This window comes from Genypterus blacodes, unplaced genomic scaffold (genome assembly GCF_046128005.1).
Source record: "Genypterus blacodes isolate CSIRO-AG114 ecotype Tasmania unplaced genomic scaffold, CSIRO-AGI_Gbla_v1 ptg000114l_1, whole genome shotgun sequence".
NCBI classification, from domain to species: domain Eukaryota; kingdom Metazoa; phylum Chordata; class Actinopteri; order Ophidiiformes; family Ophidiidae; genus Genypterus; species Genypterus blacodes.
The window spans coordinates 150,686-167,230 of record NW_027466918.1 but is presented as its reverse complement, the minus strand read 5'-3'; the positions used below and the strand labels follow the sequence as shown (position 1 = coordinate 167,230).

Genomic DNA, 16,545 nt, shown 5'->3' with positions numbered 1-16,545 from the left:
CTGCCTCTGTGTGTGTGTGTGTGTGTGTGTGTGTGTGTGTCCGCCCGATCGGTAAATGCATAGGTGACGTGTGTGTGGAAAGGACACAGTAAAGACCCTGATTGCATTACCCATCGACTGATTCCAGGTTTGGTGATCACATGTAATTTCATATTTCTTCTTATCAGTGACTCACACACACACCCCCACACACACACACACACAGTCTGAGGTCATGGCAGCTGTTTGTGTGCCTGAGTCTCTCTGGGAGCTGTCACTGTTTAATGTCACACAGCTTTAAGCTCCGCTCGGCTCTCTTCGCCGCAGGAAGGATGTTGCAACAACGCTGCCTGATGAGAGGAGCCTGGTTTGGTTCCAGTCCCGCTAATCAGCCAGAGAGGAAATGGCTCATAAAAGCAGAGGATTGGCGGAAAATCAGCCATTGTTTGAATTGCGGAAAGCTTCATATTGTGGATCTGTTGCTATAGATTCAATATTGATTCTTCTTTCTGTTGTTCTGTTGTCTGGGGGCCGACTTCATCACTCGTCTTCGTTTCATTGAGCGGAGCGGAATTTACAACCAGAGAGAGGAGGGAGGGTTGTTGGGTTTAACAGACTGAGCTGCTTTAAAGCCAAATCTGCATGGGACTGATTTGCTTCTATGTATTTGTTGAATACACACGACTCGTTGCTTCACTGGCGCCTGAGCAGGAGGCGTGGCCTAGTGAGCCAGCAGGAGGCGTGGCCTAGGCAGCCATCAGAGCATCTACATACTGTCAATCACTTCATCTACATCTGTTACTCTGACGACCTCATACTGGATATCAAAGTATTCAATAAGCTTCTGTCATGAACTGTTTGTAGGTTTTGTGGTAGCAGGTTGTGTTGTTGTTGTGTAGCAGACTCTTGTGCCTGCTTTGGTCTCATGGTTCTCTGTAGACATGCTGCTGTGTTTGATTCCCCTTCTCAGCTTTTGAATGAAGCTCTTTCCCTCTTTGATCCTCAGCTATGATCCTAAAGAGACGTAAAGCTTTTTTTTTTGTAATTCAATCAGAGTGCAGAGGTTCAGAGCGATGAATGAAGCGATGCAGTTTCCTTTAAGTTCCACGCCGCCATATAGGAGAACACGGAGTGGAGTGTTTTGAGATGAAAAGAATTAGAAACGGAGGCTTAATAATGGATTTGACTTCTTCCTCTCCTCATATTAGAAACCACAGAACGGTGCTTTGTGTTGCATTGTGTTGCATTGAGGCGAGTGCGATGGAATCAAACTATCCCGGCTCCAGAGCGTCAGGTCATTGTTTGCCGCCGCCGCCACCGCCCTCGGGCGCTGACACGGGGGTGGAAATTGGACGCCGATGGTCTGGAGTCTGCGTCGGCAAAGTCGCTGCAGCCCCTTCTGGCAACAGGTAGAGGGGGTTGCCATGGTAACAGCGCTCCGTCCGTCGTAGTGTGTATTAACGAGAGCTGGTTGGACGAGATGGAGCAGAGGCCTGCACTGCACGTGTGTGTGTGTGTGTGTGTGTGTGTGTGTGTGTGTGTGTGTGTGTGTGTGTGTGTGTGTGTGTGTGTGTGTGTGTGTGTGTGTGTGTGTGTGTGTGTGTGTGTGTGTGTGTGTGTGTGTGTGTGTGTGTGTCAAAAATCCAGGCAGCTGCAGTGTTGGTTGCAAATCAACCAATTAAGAAGCAAAGCCATGAGCCACTGAGCTGCCAGCAGTGGTGACCACATACAGCTGAACCTCAACACACACACATACAAACACACACACACACACACACACACACACTGTGCTCCCTGCCTAGTTGGGTCAGTCCTCACCTTTGAGGGGTGTGTGTGTGTGTGCGTGTTGTTCAATCAGAAATGAGGTCACCCAAAAGCTTGTATCCTTTATTTCTTCTTCGTCTTCCTCCTCTTCTTCTTCTTTCTGTCCTTTCAGCTGACGATGCAGATATTCAAATGAATCCGGCTCATGAGTAAACCCTTAAATACATCATGCTGGAGCTCAGTGGTTGCTGGGCCTCAGTACATCAACACATCAGTGTGTGTTGTGCGTGTTGTTGGTGTTTGTTGTGCTTGTTGTGCGTTTTAGTTTGTGACGCTCTTAATAAATCTTTGCTTCCGTTAATTATTGAAGTTTGTATCAGCAGCCGCTTGTCCTCGGGCGTAAGACTGCTGAGGGACTGACTTCTCTTTCATGAGGCTTCACACAAACTCACTGGGGAGGTTGTTACACAGACGCACGCCAGGCAGCTCCACACACACACATACACACACACACACACGCAGAAAACTACATACCTGAGCAGGAATCGTAATGCTTACGTATGCATGTGTGCTCTGTAAATGAATTCACACATCATACATCTCTCTGTACATCACCCCTCACACACACACACACACACACACACACACACACACTCCACCTATCATACCTGTTATTTACCTGAACATACACTGCAGACGTACACAATCAGTGTCACACATATGCAGGTACACACACTCAACATATTACAAAAACACTAACGCCTCATATGGTCATGTACTGTAAGAGCACACACACACACACACACACACACACACACACACACTGTGGTTCCTCTTAACTAACAAGGCGTGCTCCCCTGCCTGCCTGCTGCAGTGTGTAGCGCTGACTTGAGTCCCTCAGGTGCCCCCCTGCAGCTTTAGCGGGATAAATCATGCAAAGCTGATCCACACACTCATAAATCAAGCTGAGCTCGACACGTGTGTGTGTGTGTGTGTGTGTGTGTGTGTGTGTGTGTGTGTGTGTGTGTGTGTGTGTGTGTGTGTGTGTGTGTGTGTGTGTGTGTGTGTGTGTGTGTGTGTGTGTGTGTGTGTGTGTGTGTGTGTGTGTGTGTGTGAGATGCGCGTTGAAAACTATGTTAAGAAAATTGTGTAGTGAGATGTTTTTTGTATGTGCAGGTTTGTATGCGTGGATGTGTGTGTGAGTGTGTGTGTGTGTGTGTCCTAACTAGACAGCTGACAGTGAGAGGTCCACCTCACCCAAACCTCAGGGGAGATGGTGAACAAATGACCAGTAGGTGCTGCTGTGGGTCTTGCATTGAAGTTGAGTCAGACGTGTGTGTGTGTGTGTGTGTGTGTGTGTGTGTGTGTGTGTGTGTGTGTGTGTGTTTGCATATGTGAGATGAGCCTGCACTCCTTGCTGTGTGTGTGTGTGTGTGTGTGTACAGGTATGTGCTAATCCACTCATTTGTAGTTGAGTTCCTGTGTGTGGTAACTCTTATAAACATCTTGACATTTAACTCCACATCCTTCTCTCTCTCTCTCTTTTCATCTCATCTCTTTCTCCGTTCATCCACCTCATATCTTTGCTCTTCACCTCCTATATTCTTATTCCTCTCTCTCTCCCTCCCGCCCTCTCTCGCTCTCTCTCTCTCTCGCTCTGGCTCTGGCTCTGGCTCTGGCTCTCTCTCTCTCTCTCTCTCTCTCTCTCTCTCTCTCTCTCTCTCTCTCCCCCCTTCTCCCTCTCCTCAGCTTCCCTCAGCTCCTCTGTGTCGTCTTTGATCTTTTGCTCTCTATATGGCGCCGTGCTCTGGGAGCCCATATCCCTGCCAGCTGGGCGAGACGGGATGAGACTAGAGAGGGAGAGGGAGGGAGAGAGAGGGGAGAAAAAGAGGGCGAGCCAGAGCTGGAGGAGAGATGAAAGGCGTCTCTCCTTCCTCCCTAAAGAGTGTGCAGCTCTCCCGGTGGGATGAATCCACCTGGGTGTCACCGTCACTTAACTAACTGTGCTTCATCTGCCACCACACTCTTCATCACAGCTGAGGCAGACCTGCTCCTGACGGACAGATGGCGTCTCCTTCTCCCATACGACCTGGCGTTCTTCGTCCACCTGTTGAGGTGAAGCTTCGGCCGATGGGAAGGCTTGGAGCGGAGAACAAAGATTTGAGCTTTCAGTGTTTTTCCCCCCGAAGCCTGAAGCGCTCCGCAAGTTTAACACACGAGACGCCGGGATGAAAGGAGGAAGAAAAGTGTGTGTGTGTGTGTGTGTGTGTGTGTGTGTGTGTGTGTGTGTGTGTGTGTGTGTGTGTGTGTGTGTGTGTGTGTGTGTGTGTGTGTGTGTGTGTGTGTGTGTGGAATTTATCAAAGCTGTATCGAACGATCAAAGCCAGACGGGAGGCAGGAGGACGGCAGATGTGTGTGTTATCAGAGAGGAATCTGTAGGATCTGACACAATGGAGATGAAGCTGATGGTTCCTGCTTCATCGCCACCTGAGCCGCTCGCTGCATTTCTGTGGAAATGAAGCCGGAGATTAGGCTCAGATGAAGGAGATAAATAGATTCACACCCTTTTCTTTCTCAATCACTCAGTCAGGAACGCAGGATAATGAAGTGGAACCTGGCCCAGATTGGAGTGTGTGTGTGTGTGTGTGTGTATGTTTCAGCTCCGGTCTGCTTCAGTGTGGCGACTGCGTCTCTAAATCAAACTCAAACGCTTCCTGTGCTTTATGAAGAGCGGCGAGCAGCGGGCGGCTCGTTCGCCCTCCATCCATCACAGCCTGCTGTTATTGGCTCTGCGGTTAAACGCACAGACGCATTAGGAGGCTGGAGCTGCAGAGGGAGAGTGGGCAAGGGAAAGTTTTAGAGGACGATGAAGACGAGGAGGAGGAGGGGGAGGAAGAGAGAGAGGGGGAGTCTTTGTTGAGTTTTTGTTTGTGGGTTTCTCTCTAACTTGTTTATTGACTCACTCTTCCTCTCAGCTGCACCCTACAAGTCAGTCACAATAATGGCCTTCACACTGACAACTCTCTCGCTCTCTCGCTCTCTCTCACTCACTCTCGCTCTCTCTCACTCTCTCTCTCTCACTCACTCTCTGTCTGTCACTCTGTCTCTCTCCTTCTGTCTCCCTCTCTCTCTCTCTCGCTCTCTCTCTCTCCATCTGTCTCACTCCCGCTCTGTCTCACTCTCACTCTCGCTTTTTCCCTCTCACTCTCTCTCCTTCTCACTCTCCCTCTCTGGCTCTGTCTCTCTCTCGCTATGTGTGTGTGTGTGTCTCTCTCTCTCCCCCCTCTCTCCCCCTGTGTGTGTGTGTGTGTGTGTGTGTGTGTGTGTGTGTGTGGAGCTTGTCACCCTTACACACACCTCCTCTCTCTCTCTCTCTCTCTCTCTCTCTGGTGTAGTTTGCTGGGCTCTGTGTGTGTGCGTTTGGCTCCATCAGTGAGTCTCATCTCAGTAAATGGTGCAGTAACTCTGTGAGGCCACCGGGGGTCACGTCCCCTTTTAGGACATAAACCCAGCGTGCGGTGAGGTTCTGACCCGAGTCGTATATTGTGAGGAGGATACTTAGAGAGAGGTTTAGGAGCCTGTGTGGGTTTGTGTGTTTATTGCTCAAAGTTCTGGATCGATTTCCAAACTCCAGTGTGTGTGTGTGTATGTGTTCTCACTATAAGTGTGTGTGGTGCAGGTCCAGATGTGGTGGACAGCCAGATGTTTTCAGATCAGGTCACATGGCTATTTGTCAGTAAGACAGAATGTTGAGCAACAACCTAAACACAACTGCAGGGGTTCCTAATAAATTGGTACCATGATGCATAAACAGATAACATCACTATTTATTGTGTGTGTGTGTGTGTGTGTGTGTTGCTTTAGTGTGTGTGTGCATTCTTGTTTCATCCACTCTGGTTGACAGAGTATCATCCTCCATATGGTTTACACACACTCACACACTCTCTCTCTCTCTTCTTGATGAACACCATTATTGTATCATATTCTCTTTCTCTGACACACACACACACACACACACACACACACACACACACACACACACACACACACCGACAGACACACAGTCAAGCTGATTTCCTCAGTGTATGTTGGATGCGGGCCTACGTCAACACTGAGCCTGATTTGGGCTGATTACTGTCTAAATAATCTCTCCACACCGCCGAGATGCCAGAGGGCCTCACAGCTGGGCCAGAACACACACACACACACACACACACACACACACACACACACACACACACACCCTGTCCAGACCTCAAACCTACCGCCACAAGTTTGAAGACCTGAAACTTAAATCTTATTTACATTAACTTTGATTTACGAGTTTAGTATCACATGAAAGCCTGGTGTGTGTTTGTGTTTGTGTGTGTGTGTGTGTGTGTGTGGGGGGGGGGGGGGGGGGGGGGGGCTCTGCCGTTCTCTTTGTTTTAGTCCCTTCTCTGTCTCACCAACCTGAACCTCTTTAACCAGAACATTATCTTTTAACACAGCAAGGATTCAAGTCCCACTCTCTCAATCTAACACACACACACACACACACACACACACACACACAACACACACACACACACACACACACACATCATTCTCACCTGGTGCAGTTCCATTTGGAGTGACACGGCTGAGCTCCCGGGTCATTATCTCCTGTAAAGTGAGTTCCAAATTGCTCGCTTTCCCGACGAGGCCTCCACCGTCTATTATTTCTGAGGAAAATTGCCGCACATACGTCGGCGTGTTCGTACGCCGCCTCTGATTGTGCCGGATAGCAGAAATTGCAGTTGAATTAAGTGGATCTCCACAACAGCACCGCCCGTAATTCACAAAGCACTGGAGGTCTCATTTTGTCCCAGCTGTTATTGCGCTGCCTGGGCCTGTTGGGTAACACACACACACACACACACACACACACACACACACACACACACATACAGGCGTGAATATATGCAGATGTTGCACACACACATAGAGTCACATGTTTGAACCACGAGGGACAGAAATGCACACAAAGTGAAGCGTGTGTGTGCTGACATAAACACTTGTCACAACTCCTTCATGTTTCTTTTCACGACTCTACACACACACAAGCGAACAGACACACAAACGTACACACACACACGTACACACGCTGTTCTTGCCTCTGCTGGCTCATATCATCCGAGCCGGCGAGCGCTTCCTGTGTGTGTAACGGCCAAACCGGGCGACGTGAGTGATGCGAGCGCTGATAGGACGGCCTCGCTCGCTGAAGCCTGAGTTATTGATGCCGCCGCCGCCGCCGCCGCTCGCCCGCCTGGAATCCCATTATCAGAGCGTCTTCAAAGGAGACTAATTGAATGAACGGCGAGATCGGTAATTGAAAGCTGCTTTTAATGATGCATTGTGGTCTGAAAAGGAGGCGAGGCAAGGAGGCATTCATCAAGCGCTCCTCTGTCTGTGCTGATAGCAGCGCGGCGTGTGTGATGATGGCGACGCAAGCGGGGGCGTCGGCCTACAAACGCTGTTAGTCTCCCGAAAGTGGAGACCGCCGCAGTTTGACCTTCTACAGGCGGGCGAAGCGTTTCTGTCCACAGGTTGTTTTCCTCCAGACAGACCTGAGTTATGATGGGAGGGGAAGTGGAGCGTGACGCTGCAGAGGATGAAGACGGATCTGGTTTGGAGTCGGCCATGTTGTTTCAGCTGCTTCATAAAAGCACACGCCCACTTTCATGTGCACGGGGTTGACATGAAGAATGGTTAAGATATGGAACAATGATGGAGAAGTGAATTAGGAGGAACAACTTGGCGATGTTGAGACCAAAGATTTCCTTTTTGCTGCCAGCATCACAAGCTCCGCCCCCTGGACCTCATTCTTTCCTACAGCTCCTTTGTCTGCTGGGATGGATTGAACACGCCAGTCGCACACCTGGAGCTCCGTGCGTGTGTGTGTGTGCGTGTGTGTGTGCGTGTGTGTGTGTCGTCTCATCTGCTCAGAAATGGAGCTGGTGCTTTGCCTCTTCCTGAAAGAGGTCACACACCCACTGACCCAGAACCTATTTGCGGTCTCTCTCTCTCTTCTCTCTCTCTCGCTCTCTCTCTCTCTCTCTCTTTCTCTTTCTCTCTCTCCCTCCTCTCTGTTTCCACTCAGTGTGCTGCTCTCCTTTTACCCAGAAGGATCGAGCTCAAGTCCCTTTGCTTGCTTGGTTTTATCGTCACGGCAACGCTTACTGTTGAGTTTGAGCTTCTTAGTTCAGTCATGGTTGTTTCATTGGAACTCAAACTCTCTCTCTCTCTCTCTCTCTCTCTGTCTGTCTGTCCATCTGTCTGTCTGTCTGTCTGTGTCTCTCTCTCTCTCTCTCTCTCCCCCCCCCTCTCCTGGGCACAGATGGTGTGTGTGTGTGTGTGTGTGTGTGTTGTGGTCCTCAGGTTAGAGGTGAAGGCTAATTTATGCTCCACGGTTCAGCGTTTCATCCGGTAGTGGACATATGGAGAGCTGCTGCTGGAAAAGGGCAGGCCAGTTAACAATGACTGATGGCTCTGTGTGTGTGTGTGTGTGTGTGTGTGTGTGTGTGTGTGTGTGTGTGTGTGTGTGTGATGAAGCAGATTGTTAGCACTGCTCACGTCTTCCTCCCAGATGTGGATGTCTCTCCTGAACGTCTTCAGGTTTCTGTTTCAGTCAGTTTGATGATCCTGACAGCTGAACACAGCAGATCAGTCAGGAGGGGGTGTGTGTGTGTGTGTGTGTGTGTTTGTGAGTGGCTTCATGTTTGGGTCAGTGAGGGCAAAGATTAAAACAATCCCTGTGTGTGTGTGTGTGTGTGTGTGTCTGGTGTGTGTGTGTGTGTGTGTGTGTGTGTGTGTGTGTGGTCAAACTAGCGGGAAAGGGGAGTGGGTGTTACTTCATTAAAGTGCTCTCTCTCTCTCCCTCTCTCTCCCTCTCTCACTATGTTATATACACACAACACATACGTACGTACACACACACACACACACACACACACACACACACACACACACACACACACACTACATGCAGACCACTTCATTTGGTCTGAGAGACAGAAAGGACAGGCCCCCATGGATCCTTCCATTAATCTTTAATGAGACCTCAAGCCTGGAAACTCTCTCTCTCTCTCTCTCTCTCTCTCTCTCTCTCTCTCTCTCTCTCTCTCTCTCTCTCTCCTCTCTCGCTCTCCCCCTCGCCCCCCTCTCACCACCACATCCAGGAAACACACACTGCCTGTGCCTGCATCATCAGCCAGTGGTCCCTGTACCTGTATGTCTGTCTGCCTGTCTGTCTGCCTGCTGGCTATTAACCTCCCGGCTCAGGCCTGAATTATTAATGCGTCCTTGTATCTGCTAGGATGCTTAGAATGGCCGACGCCTTGATGCTTTGGCTCAGGGGTCGTGGCAGCGTCGTTTACCAAGTGTCCTCTCGCCACACGACTCACCAGACGTCAGGCGAAGTAAAAACTGTGAGACACTTCCAGGTGACAGGAGGCTGAAGCTGCTTCAGATTCACACTCTCCTCTCCTCTCCTCTCCTCTACTCTCCTCCCTTCCTTTGTTTACTATCCTTCTCCTTTCTGTAGAAGGGTGGCGCTGTTTTTCCACCCAGGAAACTTCCACCATGTTTGTCCTCCTGTGTGACGCCAAGTTTGGACCACATGTTGTCCCAATACTCAGGATCTCATCATTACATCATCAGTAATGTTTGAGAGAGAGATGTTTGATCTCCTTCTCATATGTTTCCTCCTCTTTCTCTCTTTGTCTCGTCTGTTATTCCCCTTTCCCCCCTGAGTCTTTCTCTACCTCACACACTGACACGCTGTCACACTCTCACACTCACACACACACACACACACCAGCCACCTTCTCAGTTAAATGGCAGAATAGAATAGTCAGCATGCAGTCGGGGCTCAGATCCTGTGAGATGTGTTTTGTATTAAAGTAAAGCAGTAGTAAGACGCCTGCGTGTGCCGTGATGAATCTCATTTGCTCGTCTTCGGCTGGTTCTGAACCGACGCCGCTCTACATGACTCCCTTCTGCCTCACCTTCATCATCATCTTATAAATATTGGATGGTATTGGACGTGTTTCTGTGGCTGTTCAGGTTGTTATTGTTTCTCTGTCTGCCAGCTTCTCTCTGTGTTCTAAAGGGGCTACAGAGTGTGTGTCTGCAGGTATCAAGAGCAAACACACACACACACACACACACACACACTATAACTGCAGCTTTGATATATTTATACTTTATACTTTATACTTTACTGTAAGATCGAAGCGTTTTGCTTTGCACCAAAAAAAAAGAAAGTATTGAATTTCCCTTCCCAGCTCTCGTGGTGAAATCACAGAATCATCACCGTGTGTGTGTGTGTGTGTGTGTGTGTGTGTGTGTGTGTGTGTGTGTGTGTGTGTGTGTGTGTGTGTGTGTGTGTGTGTGTGTGTGTGTGTGTGTGTGTGTGTGTGTGTGTGTGTGTGTGTGTGTGTGTGTGTGTGTGTGTGTGTGTGTGTCCTTATCTTCTTACTGAGTCTATTGTGTTTGTTTACCACCGCGCATTCATGTGTATTATGTGTCCGTGCATGAGTATGCTTATTGATCTTTATGGTGTGTGTGTGTGTGATGTTGGAATGTTAGACTGGAGGCTCCATACACATGATACAGATCTGAATACTGAGTGAAGTCCAAACAGCCCATGATTAGGTACTTTAAGGCCCCGCCCCCTCCCACAACTCCCACTGTGTTCTGATTGGCTAGTTGTGTCAGGCCTGAGCTGGCCACGCCCACAAACCTTCAGAACAGGATTGAGCTCTCACTGTGGTAAAGTGTCAGATGTGAGCCTCTGTAAGTTTACTTCGTGTGTGTGTGAGTTCCTTCATCGATTACACACTGGGGGACGGCCCGCTGAGCTGAAGCGGGGCCAAACTGTGTGTGTGTGTGTGTGTGTGTGTGTGTAGGTGGAAACATTCACACGTGTTACATGTTGACGTCGGCCATGAATCAAAAATAGAGCAGTCAGGACGAAGATGAGTTTGAATTACTGGAGGATCTTCAGCTGGAGTGAACTTGATCATGATGTCAGCACCTTTCTACCACACACACACACACACACACACACACACACACATGCGTGACAAAACTATAAATACAATCGATCTACTTTTTCTCATAAATAGAACAGAAGCAGTTAGAAATCCCTGAACTCTCTCTCTCTCTCTCTCTCTCTCTCTCTCTCTCTGTGTCTCTGTGTCTCTGTGTCTCTCTCTCTCTTTCTCTCTCCCCCCCTCGCTCTTTCTCTCTCTCTCATGGCTCCGTAGCTTTACACTCTCCAGGCGCACACACATACAAAGTGTCATGGCAACAGTACGGCAGCCACGGTAACGGCGGGCTCATTTTCATACTGATGAAGCGGCCGGTTGCCGTGGAGGCCGGCGCTCCCTCCTCTCCTCTCCTCTCCTCTCCTCTCCGGTGACGCTCTGAAATTTTAATGACCCGTCTTTCTCCGCTTCTCATTTTTCTCCCCTTTGCTCCCTGAGCCACATGTCTAAGTGTGTGTGTGTGTGTGTGTATACATGTCACAAGTCTCAGCTCCTCTATTGAAACAGACACACACACCAAGTGTCCACAGTTAATAGGAGGAGTGAAGGCTTTGAGGCTTCGAGGCTTCGCAGCTTTTCAGACTTGTGTGTTTCTAAAGGGTCTGATTCATTTCTTCACCCGAGGACGGCCCCCCCCCCCCTCATGGCCTCTTGGCTCCGTCAGGTCAGCCGCTTCCATTACGCTTCAGCTTCTGAAAGAGTCCTTCCTTTATTCCTCTTCCATTTTTAAAAGTGCGTAATAGACACCGACTCCAGGGACTGATCAGAGAAGCGCTCCACCATTTTCACCTGGTTTGCTGGATTTGGTTTTGTTTGGTCTTTGTGTCGCTGTGAGAGGAGCGTCTGGATCTCTGACTGGAAGCTCCTCTCTCTGTCCTATCTCATGTCATTGGTACAGAGCTTTAAAAATGTATTCAAGGTGGCAGGAAGTTGTTTAAGTATCCAAAAAGTCCGCTCTCTGACGCCATTTCACTCTCTACTTCTCCATTGTTTCCTTTAGGAGGAGGAGACCAGAGAAGAAGAAAACGGGAGGATCGAGCCCGTGGGCCGCGCTGACTCCTATGTGGACCACGCCCCCGTGAGGTCGCTAGAGTAAGTCCCTCAAAGGTCACAGGCCGGCTTTACAAACGCCACCAAGCCGCTCCGGTCCAATGGGAGCGCTGTTACCCAGAATGCAAATGAGGCTGATTTCAGTTGTTGTTGTTGTTATAATGATCCCTGTGTTCCCTCTAAGTTGAGGAGTGTAAGTGAGGCCTCCTCCTCGGCCTCTCGCTCACTTCAAAGTCGCTCCGGTGTTGCAATCAGCAGCAGGTTTGTTTTGTGGAGAGGAAAAAAAAAAGAGAATCTCATTTTAAAAACCCTCTTCCCCCTGATTTCCATAATTCTCCTTTGTGGGAGCAAAGCGACGGCGGTCTCGGCGGCAGAAGTCGCCCACGCGCTTCCTCCCTTCATCTGCTGATATTAACCGCCGTGTTGTGTTTTGTGTTATTTCTGCTGTGTTGCACGCTTCCAGTTTAATATGCAGGTACGCTATCAGGCTCATTATTGTTCTCTTTGTGATTCCTGTGATTTGCTGGAGTCTCTGGCTTCTCTCGCCTCTCAGCCCCACTTTCCCCGAGCTAATCACAGCCGGCGTAGCAAAGCCGCGCCGCAATTAGATTGGACGTCTTATGAGAATGTAAGTGGCACTAACAGGTAGGAAGTGCTGCGTCGCCGCCGAGGGATCAAAGGAGCGTTTAAAGAAAAACAAATTAGCCCCGGCGTAAATGGCAACAGCAGCAGAAATTAATCTTTTGTTTCGCTTTGGCTGTTTTCTCAGTTACGCTCTGATTGGCCATCATCGTCTTCATACTCGGGGCCGACGCCATTAAACTGCTGACTCACACCCTCAGAGGGAAAGATTCAAGTCTCTAATTGAACTATTTTGATGAATCGTTTCTCATTCGTTTGCCGCCTTGACCTCGTTTCCATAGATACCAGTTGGTTTGACTCATGATGGAAACCTGAGTTACCGCCAGGGGTCTCCACACGTACCAGTGGTGGCCCTCGCACCGCAGCTTGAGAACACTGCTTCACAAAGACAAAAAACCATTTTATCGGCTTTTCACACTATTTGGCAGGAAGCATCAGATATTGAATACATTGCGTCACACTTGGGGTAGAAACAGTAGCGTTTTCACTCATGATTCTCTATGATTTGGTGTGTGTGTGTGTGTGTTGATTTGCTGTTTCTAAGTATTTTTCTCATCTTTTGTGTGTTTTGATTTATTTGCTCTGCTGTGTTTTTCTTCTTTTGTTGATTTTCTTTCTGCACATGCACTCAGTTGTTGTCATCCTGTTTCCTCTGTTGCCATCTCATTTCCTGTTTTTGTTTTTGCCCACATGGTGTCCTCCCCCCTCCCTCCCCCTCCCTCCCCCTCCCCCTCCCCCCTGTGTGTCTCCATCATGGACCCGTCTCCTCCAGAGACATAGTCAAACTGGTGGAGGTGTCAAACGACGGCGGGCCCCTCGGGATCCACGTGGTGCCTTTCAGTGGCAGGGACCGCAGGTAAAAAATGTCAGGGAGGGACACACACACACACACACACACTCACTTTTAGTGTTGGGAAGGAGGAAGACGAGCAGGAGAGGAGAAAGAATTAGGAAAATGTCTTAAAAAGTTTGTCTTTGTGGAATCTGCAGCAGAGCCTGGAGAGAAGAGAGTAATGTTCATCATGTGTGTGTGTGTGTGTGTGTGTGTGTGTGTGTGTGTGCTGGCTGCTTCTGTGTTAACTCACATGCATGCACAGGCACACACACACACACACACACACACACACACATTCCTTTTTGGTGCTTATGTGTAAAACCTTCATGGCGACACACACACACACACACACACACACACGCACACACACACACACACACACCCACACACTGATAGGTTTGAATGTCAGCATCATGAAGCCATTTGCCAGTTTACAGTGATCAATCATGGTTGTTTGGGGTTTGCAGGTGACTGTCGTAGATCCCGTCACAGCAGGTTTACGTGATTAAAAGGCTACATTGAGCAGTACATGTAACACACACTCACACACACACACACACGCACATACAGAAGCCCGCATACTCTGCTAGAACAAAGCTGCAGAGGAATGAGAGGAATGTCACAGCTGGTTTAGATAAAAACCCAGAGAGGCAATTTTCGGATGTTGTGATCCAGGAAACCCGCCTGAGTTTGACTGAGAATCCGGTTAAAAACCTCAAAATGAAGCAAAGCCACATGCCACCCAGTGTAGTACTAATGTTTATCAAACCCAAGGGGGTCTGAGAAGGGTCCTGTTATCCTTGAAGGAGTGTTTAAACCTCATGAAACCACTTTAGGCCCCTTTCACTTTGAGGTCTCACTCTGGTTTCATCAGGGCCGGCCCTCGCAATTAAGGGGGCCCCCCGAGCAGAGTTTGAACTTGCCCCCACGAACAGGCCGGTCTGTCCTGGAATGTTGTGATGTAAACACACCACATGTAACCCAACACATCACAGATGAATGCTTAAATAAAGACGTTCGTTCATTCATCGACTACATTTAAGACGACAGGAAGTGAAGCCTGCATGGTGTTTACATTGTTCTCAGCTTCATATGATGATGTAATGAATCCCAGGTTGTTTACTTACAAGCCTTTATAGAAAAATTAAGATTGTCTTTTAATCTCTTACAAACAAAAACTAGCTTTTTATAAGATGAGTTCATTTGGTGCTGTGGCCCCCTGAGCATGGCGGCCCCCCCTAACCCGCTGCTCATGGTACTACCTGTATGTAGGCGGCGAGCTGCGGCCCTTTTGCAGCCTCTAGCATCGAGCTGGCAAACGTCCTAACCTTCTTTATGTGCGACTGAGCTGCCAAACTCTGGGATTAAGACGCCCAACGTTCATCAGAGGAACGGCCTCTCGCTTAACAAATCAAATATTCAATCAGCCGGATCGTCACTGCTGAACTTCCTTCCCACATCTTCCTCCTCCACGCCTCTCAAAGCTTTTGTCACACGTGGACGCAGAGGAAGACACCGATGAAGACTCGATGAAGGTCTTCCTGCCCGCGGGTTTGATTGTGTTCTCCGTGCTTTGGTCTCTAATCCTCAAAGAGGGGACGTGGCCCCCCTTTGGTGCGGCTCTGTGGGGAAGCCTAAGCCGGTTTGCCACGGCGGATTACAGAGCAACGGCCGCCTCCTCTCAACCTCGCCGCTCTGTTATGAAAGCGGCGTGTTGGCTTTGTGCTCCGGCTCGGATGAAGGTCTCAGGAGTGACACACGTCAGGAAATTAACCCCTGCAGAGCCGAGACGCCCGTAGATCTGCAGACCGGGGTTTTAAAATGCGCTGATTGATGATTTTTGCATACTCCTATGTACAAGCTGTGTGTGTGTGTGTGATTGCTCGCCTCTCATCCGCCGGTTTTGTACACTGGCGATGCAAATGACAGGACCGCGCTCACACACTCACACACAAGCACCACAACATAAAGTGGCCACGGGAATTAGGCGGCGTTCTTTTTAAAAACTCACGGCAAATAAACACAACTGATGGCAGCCCACTGAGTGAAAACGTCGATTAGAATATAGAGACCGAGTGTCGACGCAGAAGAATCGCCGAAACTTAAGCGCGCACACACACACACACACACACACACACACACACACACACACACACACACACACAGGTTGGGAGTGGCGTCATGCCGGTGACCTCGGTGTAATCGTCCTCTTGCATGTCTTAATGTTGACCGTTTGACCGTTTGCAGGACTCTGGGCCTGTTGGTCAAGCGTCTGGAGCGCGGAGGCAAAGCCGAGCAGCAGACGCTCTTCCAGGAGAACGACTGCATCATCCGTATCAATAACGGAGACCTGAGAAACATCCGCTTCGAACAGTAAGACTGCGGTCCGCCCACCGGCCTCTTGTGCCCCTCCCCCCCCGCCGGCCCCGGACCCCCTCTTCTGTCGGCCCGCGGGGTTTTCGCCGACTCCCCTCCGCTTCTCTCCTTCTACCTGCAGTGGCTTTGATCTCCTCCGCTGTCCCCCTCTCCTCCCCCGTCCATGGCTGTGCTGAACTAACCCCTCCCCCTCCCCTGTGTCGCCCCGGTTGGGTCCCTACCCTCAATCCCTGGCCCGGTCCCTGCTGCACCCACACACGCCCCTGTGTTTCTGCTCTAACTCCTCCTCTCCTCCTCCACTGGACGCTCGCCGCCGTCTAACACTCACAGCTCCTGCCTTTATTATTCTAACCTTAACCAGACGAGTCGCCGCTGCTCCTTCCTCTCTGTCAGGCGCTCTGGGGGGAAGGGGGAGGGGCCTCTGTGTGTGTGTGTGTGTGTGTGTGTGGGTCTTCATTATTATATTATTATCTTCATTATTTATCCATTCTTGAATGAAATGACACATGTTGTGGTAAGTAGACGGTTATGAAGGAAGAGGGAGTGAGTTTAAATCAACAAAAGTGAAAGACATCGGAGACGAAACCCGACCACAGAATCCATAACAATGTATATAGAGTGTGTGTGTGTGTGTGTGTGTGTGTGTGTGTGTGTGTTCAAACAGTTAGTGGTTGTTGAGGTTCTGAGCTTCTTGCGTTTCAGTTAAACGTGTTTCAGGGCTGCAAACTCAACTTCTTGACGTTTCTGGACCTTAAATCAGAACAAATGTTGTCTTTCAGTGATCCGATCCCTTATTTTATACATATTTCTCTATAAGGCTTATAAGTG

The 16,545-nt window shown here is 49.4% G+C and overlaps 1 protein-coding gene across 6 annotated transcripts in view; it reads left to right on the top strand.

Annotated features, from left to right (window-relative positions):
* pard3ab (par-3 family cell polarity regulator alpha, b) overlaps positions 1-16,545 on the top strand; it is a 163,799-nt gene that overhangs the window by 62,707 nt on the left and 84,547 nt on the right. For all 6 annotated transcript variants that reach the window (XM_076161805.1, XM_076161804.1, XM_076161806.1 and 3 more), the window contains 3 exons: positions 11,815-11,906; positions 13,279-13,362; positions 15,589-15,714. In XM_076161805.1, coding sequence (XP_076017920.1) covers positions 11,815-11,906; positions 13,279-13,362; positions 15,589-15,714 — 302 coding nt within the window. The remainder of the gene's footprint in view (positions 1-11,814; positions 11,907-13,278; positions 13,363-15,588; positions 15,715-16,545) is intronic.